General features: G+C 52.8%; 1 protein-coding gene across 2 annotated transcripts in view; it reads right to left on the minus strand.

Annotated features, from left to right (window-relative positions):
* RAB11FIP4 (RAB11 family interacting protein 4) overlaps positions 1–19,938 on the minus strand; it is a 110,673-nt gene that overhangs the window by 53,978 nt on the left and 36,757 nt on the right. For both annotated transcript variants that reach the window (XM_087854629.1, XM_045773701.2), the window contains exons 2-3: positions 19,226–19,313; positions 17,813–17,901 (exon numbers count right to left, since the gene is read on the minus strand). In XM_087854629.1, the coding sequence (XP_087710755.1) occupies positions 17,813–17,901; positions 19,226–19,232 (96 nt within the window). In that variant the 5' untranslated portion in view covers positions 19,233–19,313. The remainder of the gene's footprint in view (positions 1–17,812; positions 17,902–19,225; positions 19,314–19,938) is intronic.

A 19,938-nucleotide genomic window follows, 5' to 3' on the forward strand; every position in this document is an offset into this window, starting at 1 on the left:
AGGGGTCCGAGGTGAGTGAGACATAGCTCCTCAGAATCTAGTGATAAAGAAAATAATAACTCACGGGGAAGTATTTTATTCTCATTTTACAAACAGGGATTCTGGCCCAGAGAGGTTAAGTGATTTGCCAAGGATGATACGGCTCATGCACCTCAGAGGCAGGGCCCCACTTCTAGGACCCCTGCACAGCTGGAGGGTACTACTGCTGGCAGCTGGCTGAGGGGAAAAGGGACTTGGAGGAGGGCAGAACTGGAGAGGTGACACAGAGGAAGGATGCAGAAGATACCAGAGGTGGCAGATAGGAGACAGGAAGTCAACAAAGAGGTTGTTGCAACCGTCAGACAATCACGTTAAAAGATAGTGTTAGGACTGTCACGTTCAGCTGCACAGGTTGTACACTGCACAACTCCCAGATAGCCATTCCCATGGACTATGGTAATAGTGCCCCTTGAAATTGTGTAGCCAATGACCCAAGCTGGTAGATAGAGGGACCAGACTCACACATGACTGTGTATGTGGCCACAAGCTTTTCAGTCCCTGTGTAATAGTTGCTGACCAAACCCTACACTGTTATCACACAGCCACATTCTGCTTCCTCTGGAGAAGAAGTGGCAGCTACCTCACTAAGATGTTTCTCACCACACCCTGGGCTACCCACAGAGCCAGTCACTCCCACATTTCTGTAACAAAGATGTTGGTGCACAAAGGGTTCCAAGAGCAAAGATATTTGGCAAACTGCCCACACCTCCCTGCTGGGGGTCTTGGAGGCACACAGGAGCATTTTAAAGGCTTCCAGAAGCCCTGCAGCCAAGAAGCCGGTTCATCCTCCTGGAAGCATTTCCCAGACTCCCTTGCAGAGAAGCCCCTTTCTGAGGAATCCCTTGGAATGCCCCCAGGCCCAGCCCCACACTGGGGGGCTCTGGGACACCCGCCTCCTGCACCCCCCCTCTGCACCCAGTCCAGAGGCCATGCTCAGGCTCCAACAGCAAGAAGGAACGGGCTGGGTAATTCTTCCACCTCCTCTCTCGGGACCTGGCCTCACTCCTGCTCCAGGAATACTGAGTTTTATTCTTTTGGATAAAAGATGGTCCTCCAGCAATGCAGGTGCTCCCAGTGAGTTGCCTCTGAAACTACGAAAACCCCTCATAGCAAATGAGTTCTGGTCCTTTCTCCCAGGCTGGGGGAGGGGCAGAGGGGAGAGACCTGGGAGACCTCAAGCCTCTGGAAAAGCGGACACAGAGCTGGCTATCTGAGGTCTGCCGGGTGCAGATTAAAGCCCTGGCTCTGCACACTGGTGGTCTGAGACCCTGGACAAGCGGCTTCACTGTTGTCTGAGCCTCAGCTTCCTCATCGGTAAAATGGGTATGAGTACCTACCTGGCAAGGGGTAGTCTGAGTGGGCAAAGCGGGGTACGGTTGTGATTAGAGATGAGATGGGTCAAATCTCCATCTGTCCCTCCCCCACCCAGGCCTTGTGTCCGGCTCCTGCTGGGACCCGGGTCCAACTGGAAGGCCTCCTGGGCTGGACTGGAGACAGCAGAAGGCCAGGAGAGCGGGGACAGAGAGGGACGAGAGTCAGGGGGACAGGGAGAGGGGGAGAGGGAGGTTGAATAGAAAGGGGCAGAGATGGAGTCAGAAACAGAGACAAAGGGAGACAGAGGGACAGAGTCGGGAAGAGACACACATATAGAGAAGCAGAGAGAGCAGGGAGGGCACAGGCATAGAAATAGAAAAAGGCAAGTCTACAGGGTCCAGGCAGCAGGTGGAGTGTGGTCACCTGTGGGAGGCCAGGCCCTGCCCACCTCCCGCCCCAGGGTTACTGACCTCACATTCCCTCTGGGTCTGTGGTCTGCCCGTAGGACTGCAGGATGGTCCCTCCTCCGCCTTACCCTGCCAGCAAGGGGACTGGGGTGGGGGCAGGACAGGCAGGAGAGGGGGAAGCTAGGAGCTCCTCAGGGAGGCGGTGAGGCTTGTGGCTCAGAGCTGGGGACCCCTCCAGGAGCGGTGGGAGCATGGCCTGCTCGTCTTGCACCTCCCAGAGAGATGAGCTCCTGATTCCAGGAAGGCCTTCATTCAGCCAGTCAACAAATGCAATCAAGTAACTGGGTCAGGGCAGAGCAATCACGGTGGCGGGTCCCTGCCCCTGGGGACTGTGTGGGCTAGACTTAGGGAAACCTGGGAACCAGCATGTCCCATTGTTTGCGGTGAAAGGCTCCTTTCTACCACCAACCAGAGCAAAATGCTCGTTCACCAAATCTAGACTAGGCTTCTCTTCTTCCCCCCGGGTCTGTGACATTTTGGCCCGCCCTTGCCTGAGCCCACATACAGCCCCTTCTTAACAGCCCTCCCTAGCATAGCTGGCCTCAGGCTAAAACATTCCTGGACCTACTCTGAGGACGTCCTGGCCCCAGGGTCACACTGCTGCACGCCAGTTCTTTCTGGCTTGGTTTACTAACCCCTGTAAAGAAAACCCCTTCTGCCTCACCCTTGAGACGCTTGCAGATTTCTCCCCAGTGCAGGGGCCCCTCCTTCTGTTTCAATAGTTCTTTCCCTCTCCTTGGAATAATTGTTTCAAATAGTTGCTCCTTACTTTTTTTTTTTTTTTTTTAAGAGAGAGAGAGACAGTACTAGCAGGGGTGAGGGGCAGAGGGGGAGAGAGAATCTTAAGCAGGCTTCACGCCCAGGGCAGAGCCAGATACGGGCTTGATCTCATGACCCTGAGATCCTGACCTGAGCAGAAATCAAGAGTTGGACGTTTAACCGACTGAGCCAAAGTGCCCCCCAAAACTTTTTTTTTTTAAGAGATAAAAGTTTATTGACTACATTGCAAGGGAGCAGTGGGGCAGGACAGCAAAGTCACTCCTTACTAAATCTGAACTTATTTCTTGTTTTTGTTAACATCTGTGAATTATTTATAAAAAAAGACAATTTCACTCGAACTAATAAAATAAAATCATACAGAAAAAGGAGGCAAGTCATTACATTGAAAGTTATCGATTCACCATTAGTTCTAAATTTTCTAACTACCAAGACAAAAAAGGGAAAGCCAGGAATCACACCACAATTCTTATCGTCTGATGAGACAAGTAAAATCATTTCATCAGGGAAGACTGTTTCCTGGTGCAAAATCCTAAAAAGCAGGTTTTGTTTTTTGTTTTTTTTTAAAGATTTTATTTATTTATTTAACAGAGATAGAGACAGCCAGCGAGAGAGGGAACACAAGCAGGGGGAGTGGGAGAGGAAGAAGCAGGCTATCAGCGGAGGAGCCTGATGTGGGGTTCGATCCCATAACGCCGGGATCACGCCCTGAGCCAAAGGCAGACACTTAACCGCTGTGCCACCCAGGCGCCCCCTAAAAAGCAGGTTTTGGATTAAGGGTACAAGGAGATGGCAAATTGGATAACGTTCCTAATAGCAACTGGAACGAAGTTGAAGAAATATTCCTTTTAGGGTTGCCTTATGCTGAGCCAAGGGAATAAGGACAAACTTTATGTCCATGAAGAGGTTTTTCCAAGAAGGAAACATGCAACAGAGCTTTCTGACGGGGAACTCCATGCCAGGGATGGAACAGCTAAAGGAATGCGGATTGGTGTGTCCTCAGGATGCCTTTCGCCCGTATCACTGAGGCTGAGCCTGGACGGTCACCTGCTGGACATCAGCTGATGTTTGCTGCCGCAGAAAAAGGTCCTTACATGCCTGGCCTGGGCGTCAGCCCTCCCACCCATCTCCAGGGATCCTTTCAGCCTGGATTAAAAATTCCCTTGAGGAGAGCAAGAATATTCCGTCACGGCCCAGGAAGAAGACCAGGCTGGCTGTGGAGAAGGCAGCTGCTCCGAAATGGGTGCTGGCTGTAAAGTCCCAGCATCGGACTTGAGAAGATGCTTAACTTCCAGCCCCTGTGGTCAAAGGAGCCGCCTCTGGCCAACAAGATACAGTGAGTGTGTACAAAGCAGGGTATTGCTTGTTCAGTACTCCTCCTACCCATCCGCCCTGTGCTGATCTTCAAAGAGGCTTGGGGAGAACTGTCAACTAGCCTGAGACTCCCAATGCGTCCACAGAGACTTTCCATCTCAAGAATCACACTTGATGCTGTGTCATATTAATTTTGGTCATTTTCCTTGTCCTGGTCAGGAAACGGAGTGCAGCAGCGCTCAGGATGGGAACAGTGATTTCTCTCTCTTATATAATGTTCGAGCATTTACCCTCAGGCTCAGCAGGCGTGGTTTTCATGGCATCAGGCCCTCCCTTCCTTGGCCCAAGGGTCTTGGGGGTGGGCCCCATTCTTGGGGATGCCCTCAGGGGCTGAATCGCTTAGTTGTGCAGAAGCCTGGTTAGGGGATGCAGGTGTGAAGGAGGCCTGGGACATTACCTCGCTTGTCACTGCCCTCTCAGCAACCCTGGGGCAAAATCGATGAGACATGCCTCATAATCTATGCACTGTGAATTGAGAGATTCCAGCCATTTCTAGACACCAAACCGTTTTCCAAGGATTCTCGTTTCTCGTTTTAACAATAATCCTATGAAGAAGACACCAGTACCAGTGGTGGAGGTGGAAGTGACAGGGTCAGGATGCAAATCCAGGACCTCAGACCCCGAAGCCCACGTTCACCCCAACTTTAAACTAACGTTGACCTCCAGGGCCGGTCACATATGCCGCTACCTGCCCGTTCCCCACACCAGAGCTCAGAAACCACTTGGCCATGCCTCCCTAATCCCAGCCACGTCGGCTGTCCCGTCCTGCCCTGGGGACCTCTGGCAGACGCAGCATCCCCAGGGCGTCTGCCTTAAGGAGAAGATGCGGAGAGAAAACAGAGCCGTGACAGAACCCAGCGACGGCACAGTTCCTGGCAGAGAATCTGTCTTGTCTGTCACCGTAGCAGAAATGCAGAGACAGAAAGCCAGGGGGCCTCAGCACATGTGGAGGTGACAGGTGACAGTGCCGGCTAGCAAGAACAGCTGCTGGCAGAGGGTGCGGGGAGGGGAGAGGAGGCAATGGAGGGACGCTCCTGTCTCTTTCCGCATCTTCCCGGGCCTTGAAGGGGAAGGCTGGGGGGTCGGGGGGGAAGGACCCACCAGTTACCAAAGGCACTGCTGGTGTGATCGGGGACCAGCAGCGTCACCACCACCTGGTTGCTGGTAGGAAGTGCAGAATCAGGTCGAGCCCAGACCTCCTGCATCAGAGGCTGCCTTGTGTGAAGCCCCCAAGCGATTCCCACTCACAGTACAGTTCAGGTGTAGAGGGAGCAAGTCCCGTCTAAGCCCCTGGAGGCACTGAGGCGGGGTGTGAGCCTTGGAGCTGGAGGGGACATCCCCCAACCACTCCACGGCAGGGGGACACCTGGCCCGTTCCTCGCTGGCACAGCGGAGATGCGTCAGGCCTCCCGGGCCACATGCACGCCGGCTTCTCCGTGCCAGGCACTGTGCTTGGCTGGAGGGTGCCGCAGTGGAGACACAGCCGGCTGGGGGACACGGACAAGACACACGCAGACAATGGGGGCTGTGGCAAACAGAGGTGCATGCTCTGAAGGAAACGGACGGGACGTGAGGCCAGTGATGGGGACGGGTGGGGAGGTGCTTCCCTGAGATGACCGGTCAGGGAAGGCTTCTCTGGGGAGGTGATGTTTTTGCTGAAACTTACAGGATGCAAGGGCAGCTGTACCAAGACTTGAGGGTCGAAGATCCTGGGTACAAGGAACAGCAAGGCAAAGGTAGAAATAAAGGGGCTTAGGGCGTCTGAGGAACAGAAACAGCCAGTGTGGCTGGAACAGCAAGGATCATGGGAAAGGTGGGAGGGGCGAAGCCAAAGACTCGGGCGGCAGTGAAAGCTGGTAGGCCACAGGGACCGTCAGGGTTTGGGATTTTATTCTAAGATGACAAGCGGTAAGAAATTACCCAGTCCTTGGTCGGAGCAGGCAGGTGGACGGCAGGGCCAGTCACTGACGAAGGAGGGGCACTTTCCGGGGGCTGAGGGGATGGGGCAGACAGGAGGGTTCAGGGTCAGACTCGGCTGCATCCAGGAGCCTGGAGCCAAAGGCGAAGTCGATGGGGAGACACTGTGGGAAGCCCGTGGGTAACGGGACCAGGCGTGGGCGTAGGTGAGTAGGTGCAGAGGGCCGAGGACCCAGACCGGGAACCCACCACCTCTTAAGTGGAGGTGCAGGGACATGAGGCCAGCCAGGGTGACCAACATGGAGCAGCTTGAGAGATAGGAGCAAGCCCGTGGAACCGAGGGAAGGACAGGTCTTGAGAAGGGGGGGTCGGTCGGCTGAGAGTCCCATAAAATGAGCATGAGCACCGACTCTTGGATTCAGACCGACAGAAGTCCCTGGTGACCGTGAAAAGAGGGGCCGGGCAGGACTGGGAGGGGTAGCAGAAAAAGCGAGATGAAAAAGTGGGTGCAGAGGAACTCTGAGGAAAGGGGACATGGAGTCAGGTGGGGCTCTGCCCCCCCCCGCCCCCCACGGGCATTCTTATATTACATCAGCTGCATTCGAGTGGACACAGACCGGGAGGGGCGCAGCCCTGGTGCTGCGGGGCGGGGGCTTGTCCTGGAGCAGGCAAGAGGGCCTGGGCCCCAGGGCTCAGGCTCAGGAGTGGCCTTTGTCAGCACAGGGTCACGTCATCCGCCATCCGCAGAGGGCACGGTGGGGGGAGCAGCTGGGGGCAGTTGGTGGCTTTGGGAGAGGGACTAGAAGGAAAGGAAGTTCTCCCTGTTACCTGTGTTCTCAAGGATTCCCCTCAGGGAGCTGAGCCAGCTGAGAAGACAATCAAAACTACCACTTACGGGGATGCCTGGGTGGCTCAGTCGGTTAAGCGTCTGCCTTCATCTCAGGTCATGATCCCAGGGTCCTGGGATCGAGCCCCGTGACAGCAAGGAGCCCACTTCTCCCTGCCTACATCCCCCCCTCCAACCCATTCTTTCTCTCATGCTCTCTCTCTCAAATAAATAAATAAATAAATAAATAAATAAAATCTTTAAAAAAACCAACAACCGTCAGTAATAGTAATCGCTTACATGAAGTGGCCACACTGCAGAGTAAAGGACACGAATGAGCCTCTTGCAGGAGCAGGACGCAAAAGAGCAACTTGTAAAGTAAAACTATTTCAAAAGTCTTCCTTCTTATCTTGAAAATGTATATGAACAATGTATCGAGCCTGTTTTGATGTTTGACAAGGTTTTCCCTGATTCTGGCGGTGCGGATGGCGTCCTGGGAAGATGCCCGTCAGGGCCGGGAGCATGGCTGAGATGGGGGAGGCATGGGTGCCTGGGGAAACGCCAGGCACAGGATCCTAGGGGCTTACACCTCCTTCCCATGTTAGCTCAGATAATCCCAGAAGGACCCATAAGCTTCTCTCATCAGCCCGTTTTACAACCTTCTCTTGAGATCGGCTCTCCAGGAGAAAACAATGCCTACCCTGATGGCCTCATCTCACCGTGGAAGAAAGCAGCCCAGGGAGGATGGAGATGTGGCCGCCAGCACGGAGCAAGGACCCCGTCCCCTCATACTGTACCCAGGGGCCAGGGCTCACGGTGCACTGCGGAGACAGCTACGCGGCCCACAGCACGCTCCCACGGCAGCCAGGCCTGCTGCCTCCTCCCGATTCTGGGGACAGGTGCCAAGGGGCGGACCCTCTGCTCCGAAGACAAGCCCTTCTGCCCCCCATGGGGCTCCCCCATCTTCCCTACACCCCACTGGCTGGCTGCTTCACAACTGGGAAACCTGAGGCCCGTTGAGTGGACACCAAGGATAAGCACTTTAAATGCATACGGAGCAGAGGAAAAAACCCAATAGAACTCCCCTCCCTCCACCCCATTTTAATCAGGATTTAAATTGCACTACCCCACAGGGCTAGATAACCAATACGGGCAAATGCAAATTGAGTGCATTCTCTGGAACAACTGGCTTGGTTTCATCAAAAATGTCAGTCATTAAGGGTGCAAAAAAAAAAAAAAAAAGGCTGGTAAACTATTCTAGATTAACAGAGACTGGAGAGACAGGACAACTATATGGAACATGTGATCCTGGACTGAACCTGAGATCAAAGAGAGAAGCTACAAAAATACTGGGAAAACTTGAATATGGAGTTTATATGAGATAATATATTGCACCCATGTGAAATTCCCCACAAGGGATAGCCAGTGCTGTGGTTATGTCGCGGGCATCCTTGCTCCTAGGAACGGTCAAGTAAGGATGAAGTGTCACAATGTCTGCAACTAACCTTTTTTTTTTAAGATTTTATTTATTCATTTATTTATTTGGCAGAGTGAGAGAGAGAGAGCACAAGCGGGGCGGGGGGGTGGCAGAGGGAGAGGGAGAGGCAGACTCCCCATTGAGCAGTGAGCCCGATGTGGGGCTCGATCCCACGACCCTGAGATCATGACCTGAGCTGCAGGCAGACACTTAACCGACTGAGCCACCCAGGTGCCCCACAACTGACCTTCAAACGGCCCAGCAATACACGAATACAGTACATACGGGCACCCGTGAGCAGGGAACGCCAACGTTCGCAGCATGGTAACAACTGGCCAATCTAGGGAGCTGGCGAGGTGGGTATTCGACGGCACTACTCTTCACTTCTTTTCCTGAAGTGAAAAACTTCTGAGATAAAAAGTTGGAGGAAAAGTAAATTTGCTAGGTCTTTGTTGAGTAAATCTAGTCTCCGTTCTGGTACTTTCTGCAGCAGGGGCCTGAGCGCTCAGGTTTCTCCGTGGGGCGGCAGATGAGGAAGTCTCTAATGAGATTCCTGGTTAGGCTCGGACCCACGGCGGGCTCCCGCCCCGCTGACCCGGACACCCCCGCAGGCCCTCGTAGGGCCTCTCTCTGGAAAAGCAAAGTCATGGCTCACTGGACCCCAAGAATGCTCCCTCTCCGTGCCTGAGCACCCAGGCAGCCCGGTTCCGTGGAGGACAGACAGACACCTCGGAGCAGGGCCCCGCAATCCCAAACAGGCTCCCCAGAGGGGGCCACCTGGAAAAGGGCAGCCGACACGTGCTGCCCCACCATCCGCCGTCACAGTCTAAAGACTCCCCCCCGCCCCCAACTTCACCTCTGCATTCCGTCCTTGGGGAGAGAAGTGTGGACACGAACTGACCAGGGTCCAGGACTTGTAGGATGCGGGCTTCACGGAATCGCCTGAGGAGATTTTAAAAAGGCAACACCCTCGAGGTTCTGTGTTGCCGGGTCTGAGGGACAGCCTGAGCATCCAGAAGCTTAAAAGCTCCCAGGCAATTATAATATGCAGCAAAGTTCGAGAACTCCTGGCTTAGACACTCGGTTTTCAAATTTGGGTGTGCATTAGAATTACTTGGGGGCTTTTAAACATAGACGAGTGGGCCCCTCCCTGGACTGATTAAATCACGACCCCTGGGAGGTGAGGTCGGCCTCAGTGTCTTTTGAAAGCCCCCTACGCGAATTCAGTGTGCAGCCGGGGTTGAGAACCACGAGTGTACCCTGGGCTGCTTCTGAGCACTAACCTCCGTGTTATGCGAGTGTGTGTGTGTGTTCCCACAGTCACCTGTGTCAAAAACCTACTTAACACTCATCAACGAGGGAACCAGCAGGCTGGGACAGCTGCTTCAAAGGAGAATGGGAGAGAGCCGAGGGTGTCTAGTCAATGAAAGAAATACCGCTGAAATAAAATCACAAAGTCAGATGGGGCTCATCTCCTCCAGGGGAATAATCCGACCAAACCCTCTCAAGACGGGAAGTAATGGCCACTCTCCCAAGTTTGCTCAGGAGCTAACTCAGCGAGTCCAGGTTCTAAAGGCAAATGTGAACTTGAACAGCAAGGCCGAGTGAGGCAAGAGGCGGAACCCTCGGGTACCCTGGCAGGCCTGTGCTCCTGGGAGGGGCAGGGAGGGCTGGGGGCCGAAGGTCAGGGATGGGTGCTGAGGGGAGACCAGGGTGAGGGGACAAACAGAGGGCCTTCAGCATCTCCTCTGCTTCTGTCCCAGCCTCTTCTGCTCGAAGCGGAGCTCAGTTATTTCCCCAAGATGCGACTCAAGGATCTTTTATTCTTATAGAAACTGTGGGGCTTGGGATAAGCAGATTATCCTTTCCTTTAAGAGGAGGGAGGTACTGGAACATAGAAAAACACTGTGGCCGTATTAAGCAGAAAGGATCCCATAGGGCCCCCGCCCTGAGCCGTTGAACGCCCTCCCGCCTCAGCACATCAGCGTGAGCCTGACGGGCCTGACGCCACCACCCACACCTCCACCGGCACCGCTGAATCAGATGCTGTTTCTCAGAACAAATATTTTTAGAATTTAAAAGTGCCATTGTCACAAGAGGTTTTAGAAACGCTTGCTTCAGGACGGATGAAGTTAAGCAAGGATACACTGGGACCTTCAGGCCTTAAGCTCCCGGGGGCCGGTTCTAGAGAGAAGCACGGGGCAGAGTTTGAACAGCTGTCCTGGCAAGACGGAGGCTTGGTAAGGGTCCTTCCGAGTATGAACAGAAGAGCCAGTCTGGGCCCGGGACCACGGCAGCCTAACCTCGCAAAGAGCTTGTGGTTCCCCTGAGGTGAGGTGGGCGGGAGGGAGGGTAAGGGGCTGACGGGAAACAGGGAAAGCTGGATCCCTACCTCACTCCAGACACCAGAATTAATTCCATGGATCAAAACTTTAAATATAAAAACCGAATTCATGAAATAAAAATAAAATAGAATAGGGGCACCTGGGTGGCTCAGTCAGTTAGGCGTCCAACTCTTGATTTCAGCTCAGGTTGTGATCTCAGGGTCATGAGATCGAGCCCCAAGTCAGTCTCCTCGCTGAGTGAAGAGTGTACTTGAGATTCTCTCTCTCCCTCTTCCCCTCCGCCCTCCCCACCTCACGTGTGTGCGCGCGCACTTTCTCTCTCTCTCAATAAATAAATAAATAAATAAATAAATAAATAAATAAATAAATAAAGCATTTAAAAATAGAATAGTTCCACAGTCTTGGGTCGGAAAGCCTTTCTAAGCATCACACCAAAAGCCAAAGCCATAATGGAAAAGAAGGATGAGTTAGTAAAGGAAATGTAAATCCGTTGTCGTAAAGTTAAAAACAAATGACAAGCTGAAAAAATATTTATAATGTATGTCCAAAAATGTAACATTTCTGGTTTTTATAAATCAATGAAAATTAATACATACATAGAGACTACGGTGAAAAATGTGGGCAGGCAATTAATGAACAAAGAATTCCAATAAATGTAATTGAAGAAGTTCAGTTGTATGTATGTATGTATGTATTATTTTTAAGTCATCTCTACACCCAGTGTGGGGCTTGAACTCACAACCCTGAGATCAAGAGTCACACGCTGTACGGACGGAGCCAGCCAGGTCCCCCACGTTTGAGTGTATTTTAATTCAAAAGAGCAATCCTAATCTTTTTAGCCTCTCAAATTAGAAAGATTTGAGAAATCAGTTAACACCCAATATCAAAAGGGTAGTTGGACTCTGACACAATCCTGATGGGAGAGTAAATGAAACAACTCTTCTGGAAAGGAATTTGGCAGTTGTATTGGAAATTTTAAGTTTAGCTCCCTTTTGATAAAATAGTTTCCACTCCGGGGCGCCTGGGTGGCTCAGTCTGTTAAGTGTCCGACTCTCAGTTTCGGCTCAGGTCATGACCTCAGGGTTGTGGGATCCCCGCAGTCGCAGTCGGGCTCTGTGCTCAGGGGGAGTCTGCTGGAGATTCTCTCTTTCTCCCTCTGCCTCTCTCCCCACTGGTGCATGCACGGCACGCATGCGCGAGCACCCTCGCGCACTCTCTCTCCCAAATGAACAAATAAATCTAAAAAAAAAAAAAAAAAGTTTCCACTTATCAGATTTTATCCCAAAGGTTGGCAGACTTTTTCTGTAAAGGGCAGATAGTAAATATTTTAGGCTTTGTGGGCCATACGGTTCTGTGGCAGCCGCTCAGCTCTGCCATTGCAACGTGAAAACCACAGACAAGAGGTGAGCAAATGGGGATGAATGTGTTCTAATAAAACTTTATTTACAAAAACAGCCTGCTAGATTTGGGCCATAGGAACTGTAGTCTGCCAACCTCAGACTTACTCTAAAACAGTGATTGCTGCTGTAGGGAACGATTTAGCTACAAGAATGGTGATTACACTGCTTTTGTTAATCTCCCATATTAGATTAATATATTTATATATATATATATATGCACAACAATCCCCCATATTAGATTTATATATATATATATATAACAATAAGGAACTGGCAAATAAATTTGGTTGTCTTTGTGTGATGAAATATCACATAGCTATTTAATTTTATTTAATTTATGCTATTTAAATTTATGCAGAAAGGTAATATAGCTTCATTACTATATAGCAAATGTATACATATAGCAAATGTTGGGAAATAGTATGTAAATGAACTATTAGAACTAATAAGTGGGTTTAGTAAGGTCAGCATGACAAGATCAACACCAAAAATCAAAAGCTGTCCTACACACTAGCCATAACCAATCGGGAAATATCATGGCACAAAGATTCTACGCATAAGAGCAATAGAGACTCTAAAATATAGTCACCTGTTTGAGAAGATCATACAATTTTTCTGAAGGGCATAAAAGAAAGCCAGAATAAAATGCAGGGTTATACTAAGTCCCTGGAGGAGAGAATTCCATGTTGTAAAGAAGCCAATTCCCTCCAATTGATGTACACATTTCAAACAAAATCTCTAGCTGGGTTTCTCACAGATTCTGACAAAAACGAGTATTCTGGGAGAGACAATATGGAAGCATAACAAAAACCGGTTTGAAATAAAGAAGGATGAAGGAGATTGTCTCTAGCAGATATCAAACTACAAAGTGAGGTAGCTGAGACTGGTTTTGGCTCAGAAATAAATAGACAAATAGATCAATATAACAGACCAGAGTCCAGAAAGAAACCGTGTTTATAAGGAAACTTAGTGTAAGAGAAGGGGTGAAATTCCAAATGAGTGGGGAAGAGGGATTATCTGACAGGAGGGGCCTCCACAGTTGGCAACATTCGGAAAACAATAATGCCAGGAGAATATATCCTTACCAAAACCAGAAACAAGCTGCAGGTTATCAAAGAACGAAGCGTAACATGTTTGTCTAAAAGTATTGGGAAAAAAATACACAGGGGGTTTTGTTTATAGCCTTGAGATAAAGAAGCACAAAATGCCAACGGCATAAAAGGATGGGTAATGATTACTTAAGAATAGTAAAATTCTATACGATAAAAGACACCAAAACCAGGACTAAAATACAAGCAAAAGATGTAAAGATTGACCAAATTTATAGAGATGTCCTATAAATCAATAAGGAAAAGACAACCCAAAGGAAAATGAGCAAAGACTATGAACAGGTAACTCGCCGAAGAAGAGATCCAGAGGCCCGTGAACATAAAGAACGCGGCCCACTTCGCTAGTAAGTGGCAATGTCACGAAAGGGAGGGTGAGTTTCCTTCCATCAGGCCAGCGAGCGCAGGAGGGGGGGGCGGCAGGTTGGTGGAGACCCTCCAGGGTTGGCAAAGGGGTCGGGAAATGGGCACTCTCGCGTACTGTTAGACGATATATCGGGACTGCCTTTCGAGAAGAAAAACTGGACACATCTATTTAAAAAAATAAAGTCTGCATACCCTTTGATAACAGCATTTTTAGATTTCTAATCCTAGAAATACTTAGAAAAACACTCTAGGCAGCATGAACAAGGCTGTGCTAGATGAGAAGACGAGGTCACCTTGAGCGAGCCCTGCCACCGCGGGGTGACAATGGTGCTACTGGGGAGGGAACTTGTAGACATCGTGGAGGCTGAGATTAAGGCCCAGGGCCTCAAGGAAGCTCAGTGCAGGTCCTCCTCCAGGCTGGGGGAGTTGGGGGGAAGACAGGCTGGGGCAGAGGGAAAACCAGGGGAGGCTTCTTAGAGGAGGTGTGAGTCTTAGTGATGAGCAGAAGTTAGCCCAGGGACAGTGGGCGGGAGGACATCCCAGGAGAAAGACAAAATGTGTGCCAAGTCTGGGAGGCAAGACAGAATTTGGCCTTTTCATAAAATGAGGAATAGCGGGGTGTCACCAGTCTCGGGGTGGTGAGAGGTGAGGCTGGAGAAGCAGGTGGGAGATGATTTTATCCCATTGCTGATGATGGAGTAACAGAGCAGCTCCTTAGGAAGATGCTGAGGCACTGGGATAAGGGTCTAGAGAGGGGAAGGCTGGGGGCATTGAGGGCAGCTGTAGGCAGCAGGGGGAGAAGGACAAGGGGCTGAGTGGGGATCAGGGGACTGGAGGCTGGCTGGCTGCGCGGGCGTCAAGAATGACTTCTTTGCTTGGGGGCCATGTGGCTGGTGACCTCATTCGCTGACATGGCAGTTTCACAGGAGGAGCAGGCGGCCTGACGCCCTCTTCATTTTATGGGGTTCCCTATTAATCAGCCCACGAGGGAGAATGACCAAGGGCCTGGGCTCTCACAGCATTTGTGGGCTCAGCTTTCGTTTCACCGCCCCCTTGCCTCTTGGGCCAGAGGTGGGGGGGTGCTCTCACCTGCCTACGCCCTCTCCCCTGTCCCTACACTACACAGACTGAGGGCTGCAAGGAAGGAAGGACAGAGGGATCCCTCTGACCACACTCGAACCCCCCCCGCACCAGGAACCTTGCTCGGCAGTTAGGTTTACCAAGTCCTCAGTGACACTTTCTGGTGCCACAGTGTCGCAGGCTCTGAGGACACATGCAGGGTGACAGCCAGTAAGTTCTAGAAATGATATAGCACAGGTGACACGCACCCAGGAGGGACTCGCATGGGCCCCCAGGTCCAAACAGCAGGCCGGGAGGCGCCGCCCCAAAGCCCTTCAGCATTTTAACTAGGACCCTCATCAGGTGGTGAGGGCAGAGGTCGCCACCCCGGCTGAGGGGAGGAGGGGGAGCTCCTGCTGTCCCATCAGTGTGTCCTCCCTACAGGGTCCCCACACCACTCTTGGCGTTTTTGTCTGGGCAGCGCTTGGAAGCCCGAGTGATCCAGGTTCTTGTCGGTCTCAAGCTGACCCCTAGGGGACAGCTGGGACACGGCAGGGTGCTGAGGGCCCCGTCTTTAGGATTCAGACCTGCCCAGGCTGGCCCTCTCGGCTCCCCCAACCTGAGGAGCTGCGGGCCTTTAGCTAAACGGAGCCCAGAGCTGCACGTTCCAGGAGGCTGAGCCAGGAAGGGGATTCGTTCCCATCGCCGAGGCCTGGGGCCCTGCAGGAGCCCACGAGCCCCGCCGGCTGGCTGTTGACCTGTCCCCCCACCCCCACCCCAGCACTCGGGATCCCATCGTAAGGAACAGAGCCCTGGTCAGCCGAGCTGTCCTGTTGGATGCCCCAGAATGAGGCTGCCTGGGACACCCAGCGGTCAGTCGCCACCTCCCGGGGCCCTGGCCCGCTGAGCCACCTGAAAGAGCCAGACCTACACGGACGGCGTGAAGAGCTCACCCCGGAGGAGCTTAAACAAAGGGAAACGAAAACACACATGCAGGCAAGGTCCTGAGACAGAGACAATGAGGGGCACGGGGGTGACTGAGGTTCGACTGGCACCTTCTTCCTGCTTTTCTCAAACCTCCAGGTTTTGTGTTCTGGAAAACAGCATTGCTCTGAAAGCAAAGCATCCTCCCGGAGCCCAAGGTTCTGGGTCTATTTTTTACCTTTCCTTCCAGAAGCGTGGATGGCCATGCGTGGGGGCCAAGGGAGCAGCCTGTGGCTGCAGGAACAGGACCTGGCATGGCAACGCTGCGGGGGAGGCTGGCCCCGGCTCCCCTCTGCTCTCCAGCTCGTCACGCGCAGCCCTTCGTTTTGACAGACGTGTGAAACACCAGTATCCGAGGGTAAAGCAGGATGAGAACGCGTTCTCGGCCTAACCGCTAGGACAGCACGGCGAGGAAGGGAGGTCTCATGTACCAGCCGATGAGAAAATTAGTATCTTCTCACTGATTTCCACAGGTCCCCTAGATAGGCATGGCAAGCCCCGTTCTACAGCTGAGGAAACTGAGGCCCAGAGGAGTTGACGGCAGCTTATCTGGTTTGCATACCTAGTCAGTGGCTCCCGTGGGGTGCCTGAGTGACCCCACAGCCTTCCTGCTCAGCAATCCACAAGGCGCCGACTCCAAAAACCTGGGGACGCTCCGTGCTTGTCCCACACAGGGAGTCTGCCCTGATCCTGGCTCCCATCCCATTAGTTGGGCCCAAATGCCTATTCACCCCACATCCATTGGGCCTGTCGAGGCAGGCCTGGAGCCTAGCTCTCTTCACTCATCCCTGGGGGCCCTTGTTTTGGGCACAGCACCCTGGGGGCCAGCTTCCTGGGCTCTGTGGTGGAGGCCCTGGCTCTGGGTTTGAGCCTTGGCTTCTCCATCACCACTCTGCTGGCCCCCCTCAGCACTCAGGCCCTCTGTGAGGACTCCTGCGTCTCCAGTGCCAACTCTGACCCCACCGCCCAGCCAAAGTGACCTCGGCGGCCCTGGACCTCCTTCAGCTGTAGAAAATACCTATGTTTGGAGGGTCCAGAAGAGGCACCAACTGGAGGTGGAGAAAAGGTTTTTTTGAGCCGGCCTGGATGAGAAGCCAAGATAATCCTCCGGCTCCTGGTGTCTCAACCAGAAGGCTCCTTGGTGATTGTCAACACGCACGTCTCCCACTGTGTCTGTCTGTAGGGTGTAGCCACGTATGTTTGGAACAAGAGTTCAAAGTCTTGCAATAAACAAACCATTAGGTGAGGATAAAGGCAAACAGCCATGGGGACAGTTCGTCACACTTGCTGGCACAGAGCTCCTAAAGCCCTCGAAACTTCCTGAGTGATGGGCATGTCCTTTGTCCCGAGTAAGGAGCCCTTGCCCAACACACTTGAGTTCCTGCTGAGGGGGTGACACTGGTGGGGCCCCTGGAGAGCCTCAGGTTGGGTCTGGCTACTGGAAAGACCCAAGCGTAATTAGAAGGTGGGAATGTCCAGCTCGCCCACAACCAAACCTCGGGGAGGCTAGAGGGGCTGCATACGGGGTAATCGAAGTGTGCAGAGCTCCCGGTTGGTGAGCAAGCTGATGTGCTGGGAGGGTGGTGGGTCTGGAGAGGGCGTGGGATCTCTGCACCCCTCACCCCCATGCTTTGCCCTTCGCATCTTTCCCAGGTGGCTGTTCCTGAGTCATGTGCTTTGTCATCAACTTATCGCAAACGCAGCGTGTTCCTGAGTTCTGCGAGTTGTTCCAGTGAATTTTTGAACCTGAGGGGCGTTGTGGGAAACCCCACATTTGTGTTCAGCCGGCATCAGTGCAGGCAGCCTGCCCCCCCCCCCCATCTGCGGCTGCCCCTGAGTGGGGCGGTCTTGTGTGGCTGAGTCCTTGACCCTGGGGTCTGTGCTAACTCTGGAACTAAACTGAAGGAATTGTTAGGCACCCGGCTGCTGTTGGAGAATTGGGAGACTGAGGAGCTGGTGGGGGTTGTTGTTCGGGAAAAACCACCCAGGGGTCTGCTGGCTCCGTGGGTTGTGGCACAGGAGAAAAGAGAACAATTGCAGTCCTGCCTGTCCTTGACCTCAAATCTGTCACTTTCCCTGTCTGGGACTCGGTTTCTCCTTGGAACCAGAGGGTGGGGAGTAAAGGAGCTCTGTGAGGACCCCCTGGTCCCTACCCTCTCTGCTCTGGCTTCCCAAGGTGCTTCGTTGCTCAGGTTCCAAAAATTATTTCTTGACTTGGAAGCCAAAGGGTCTTCAAAAGGGGAGGCTCTGGGGCCTCCCAGACACCAACGAGGCAGGAAGATCAGAAAGGGCAAGGCAGGCCCTCCGGGGGTCCTCCACCCCTTCTCCTCGAGGAGCGGCCGTGGGCCTCCGCCCTCTTACCTGCTCCAAACAGTCTGGGATCTCTGGCGTGCAGGGCAGCGTCCCTGCGCTCTCCATGGACAACACATCCTTCAGCAGCTCTTCACACCCTGCGGACAGACAGACAGCACAGGCTCAGAGCCTCGGGCTGGGCCAGGACTCTGCAGATTACATTGAGACAGGTCCTTCCTCCCAGGCTTTCTTCCATGGCTCTAACCCCAACAGAAAATGCACAAAAGAGAGACTCCCAAATGCAGAGGGCAGGTCAGGGGGCAAAGAGAATCAAGGAGGCCTTCCTGGAGGAAAGGATATAAGACAATACTCCCTGCCTGGTTCACAGAGAGTCCAAATGCACACATTCCTTTGAGCCTGAGGCCCTCAACAGCCCTGCAAACTCCAGGACATCTAGGAGAGGGTCGCCCTCAGAATGGCTCTACTTCCTGCTGACTCGGGGACACAGGTGGCCTCCTTCCACAGTTTCTGAGCAAATGCCCCCATATCTTTTCAGACAAAGGAGGTCACACCTGCAAAGCGCCTGGCATAGGCACGCGACAGGTGCAGTTGGCGGTGGTCCTACAGCCAACTCTATTCGGAAGGCTTTACGGGGGCTGTGCGCAGCCCCTCCCAAACTCTCAGCTCGCTTCCCATCACCCCTCGCTTCCAAGGAAGTCATTCCTGGTCCTTTCCACCCTCCCAGAACCCTAGGTATCCCACAGAGAACGGTTCACCCCGACAGGAAAACATGGCTTCTTTCGCAGATGGCAGCAAAGCCTCGCTGGACTGTGTCCTCTTTGGAGCCCACAGGGAGGCCCTGGCATGGCCACCTGGCTGGCGACCTAAGCCACTTTTTCCAGACAAGCAGTTTAGGAGTAAGAGTGGCCCTGAGTGGCCTCTGATGCCTAGGGGTCTCTCACAACTGCCTCTGAATTGGGGTAAGAGAGGGACCGTATAATGTCCCTTCAAGGGGGAGAGCTGGGGAGACTGGAAGGGACTGGGGAGTCCCGGGGAAGAGAGAGGGGAGGAAACAAAGAGAATGGAAGAGAAGGAGGAAGATGGGTGTCCAGCCCTGCCCACGGCTTGCCCACAGCTGTGCTGGCTTTAAAACTGTGAGTCCCGGGTCTTGGGAAACTGCTCGGGAGCTGGGTCATCCTGGAGGAAGGTGACCTGGAGGAGGACGTGGGAGGAAAGGAAAGCCATCGGGAACCTTCCTAAGCGGCACGGATGATGGGAAGGGTGGAAACGACCGTCCCACTGATGTGGGGACTCCATGGCAGAAGATCAGAGACCATCCCACGGCCCCTGCACGGCTGGGGCAGCTGTGGGAGCCCCGCTCCTTCTCAGCCCTGCTGGGAGGAGCCCCAGCTGAAACCCAAGTCAGGCCAGCCTCCTCAGCTGGACAGGATTCTGGCAGACCCGTTCCCACGACGCTCTCACCTTTCATGGCGAACACCCCTCGGCAAAAGTCCTTGAAGTTGATTCTCCCAAGGTCGTTGGGATCCAGATATTTCACAAGTTTTTCCACCTGTGAGAAGGAAGGAGGGACAGGTGTGAGGTCCCCAGAGACACTCATGGAGCTGGGGTGAGGCTGGCTGGGGAGGCTGGGAGGGAGGGACAACCAGCGGCCCCCTCCTCGGCCCCCACCCCGCACCCTGGGGCCAGCACCAAGCCCCAGACAGCGGTGGGGTCACTCCGTTCTGCTGAGGCCCACAGACAGCACGGGGAGCCTTCCGACAAAGACGGGCTCGTGGAAAGTCAGTGCTCTGATTTTTTAACCTAGTGGTTTCTTTCCTACAAAAATAATTCACGCTCATCGCAGAGACTACAGAAAAGGGAACCAAACCCCGCTGTTTCCCACTTAGTGGTTTCTTTCCTACGAAAATAGTACAGGCTCCTGTGGAAATTCCAGAAAAGAGAATGAATCAAACCCCGCTGTTTCCCATTTTCCTTTGCTTTAAAACACATAGTTTTAACCACTTTTTTTTTTTTCCGGTAGTTCTTAGAGACCCTTAGTCACATTCCCCTGTCTATAAGGAGGAAATAATTATGTCACATCTGTATACATTCTGTAAAAATTTAACATGACAAATCAAGTAAGATTTAAGGCAAAACCAATGATGGTCAAGACAGAGGTGACACTGGCAGAAGTT

The sequence above is a fragment of the Ursus americanus genome, chromosome 23, assembly GCF_024610735.1.
Source record: "Ursus americanus isolate L20-20 chromosome 23, mUrsAme1.1.p, whole genome shotgun sequence".
In the NCBI taxonomy this organism is placed as follows: domain Eukaryota; kingdom Metazoa; phylum Chordata; class Mammalia; order Carnivora; family Ursidae; genus Ursus; species Ursus americanus.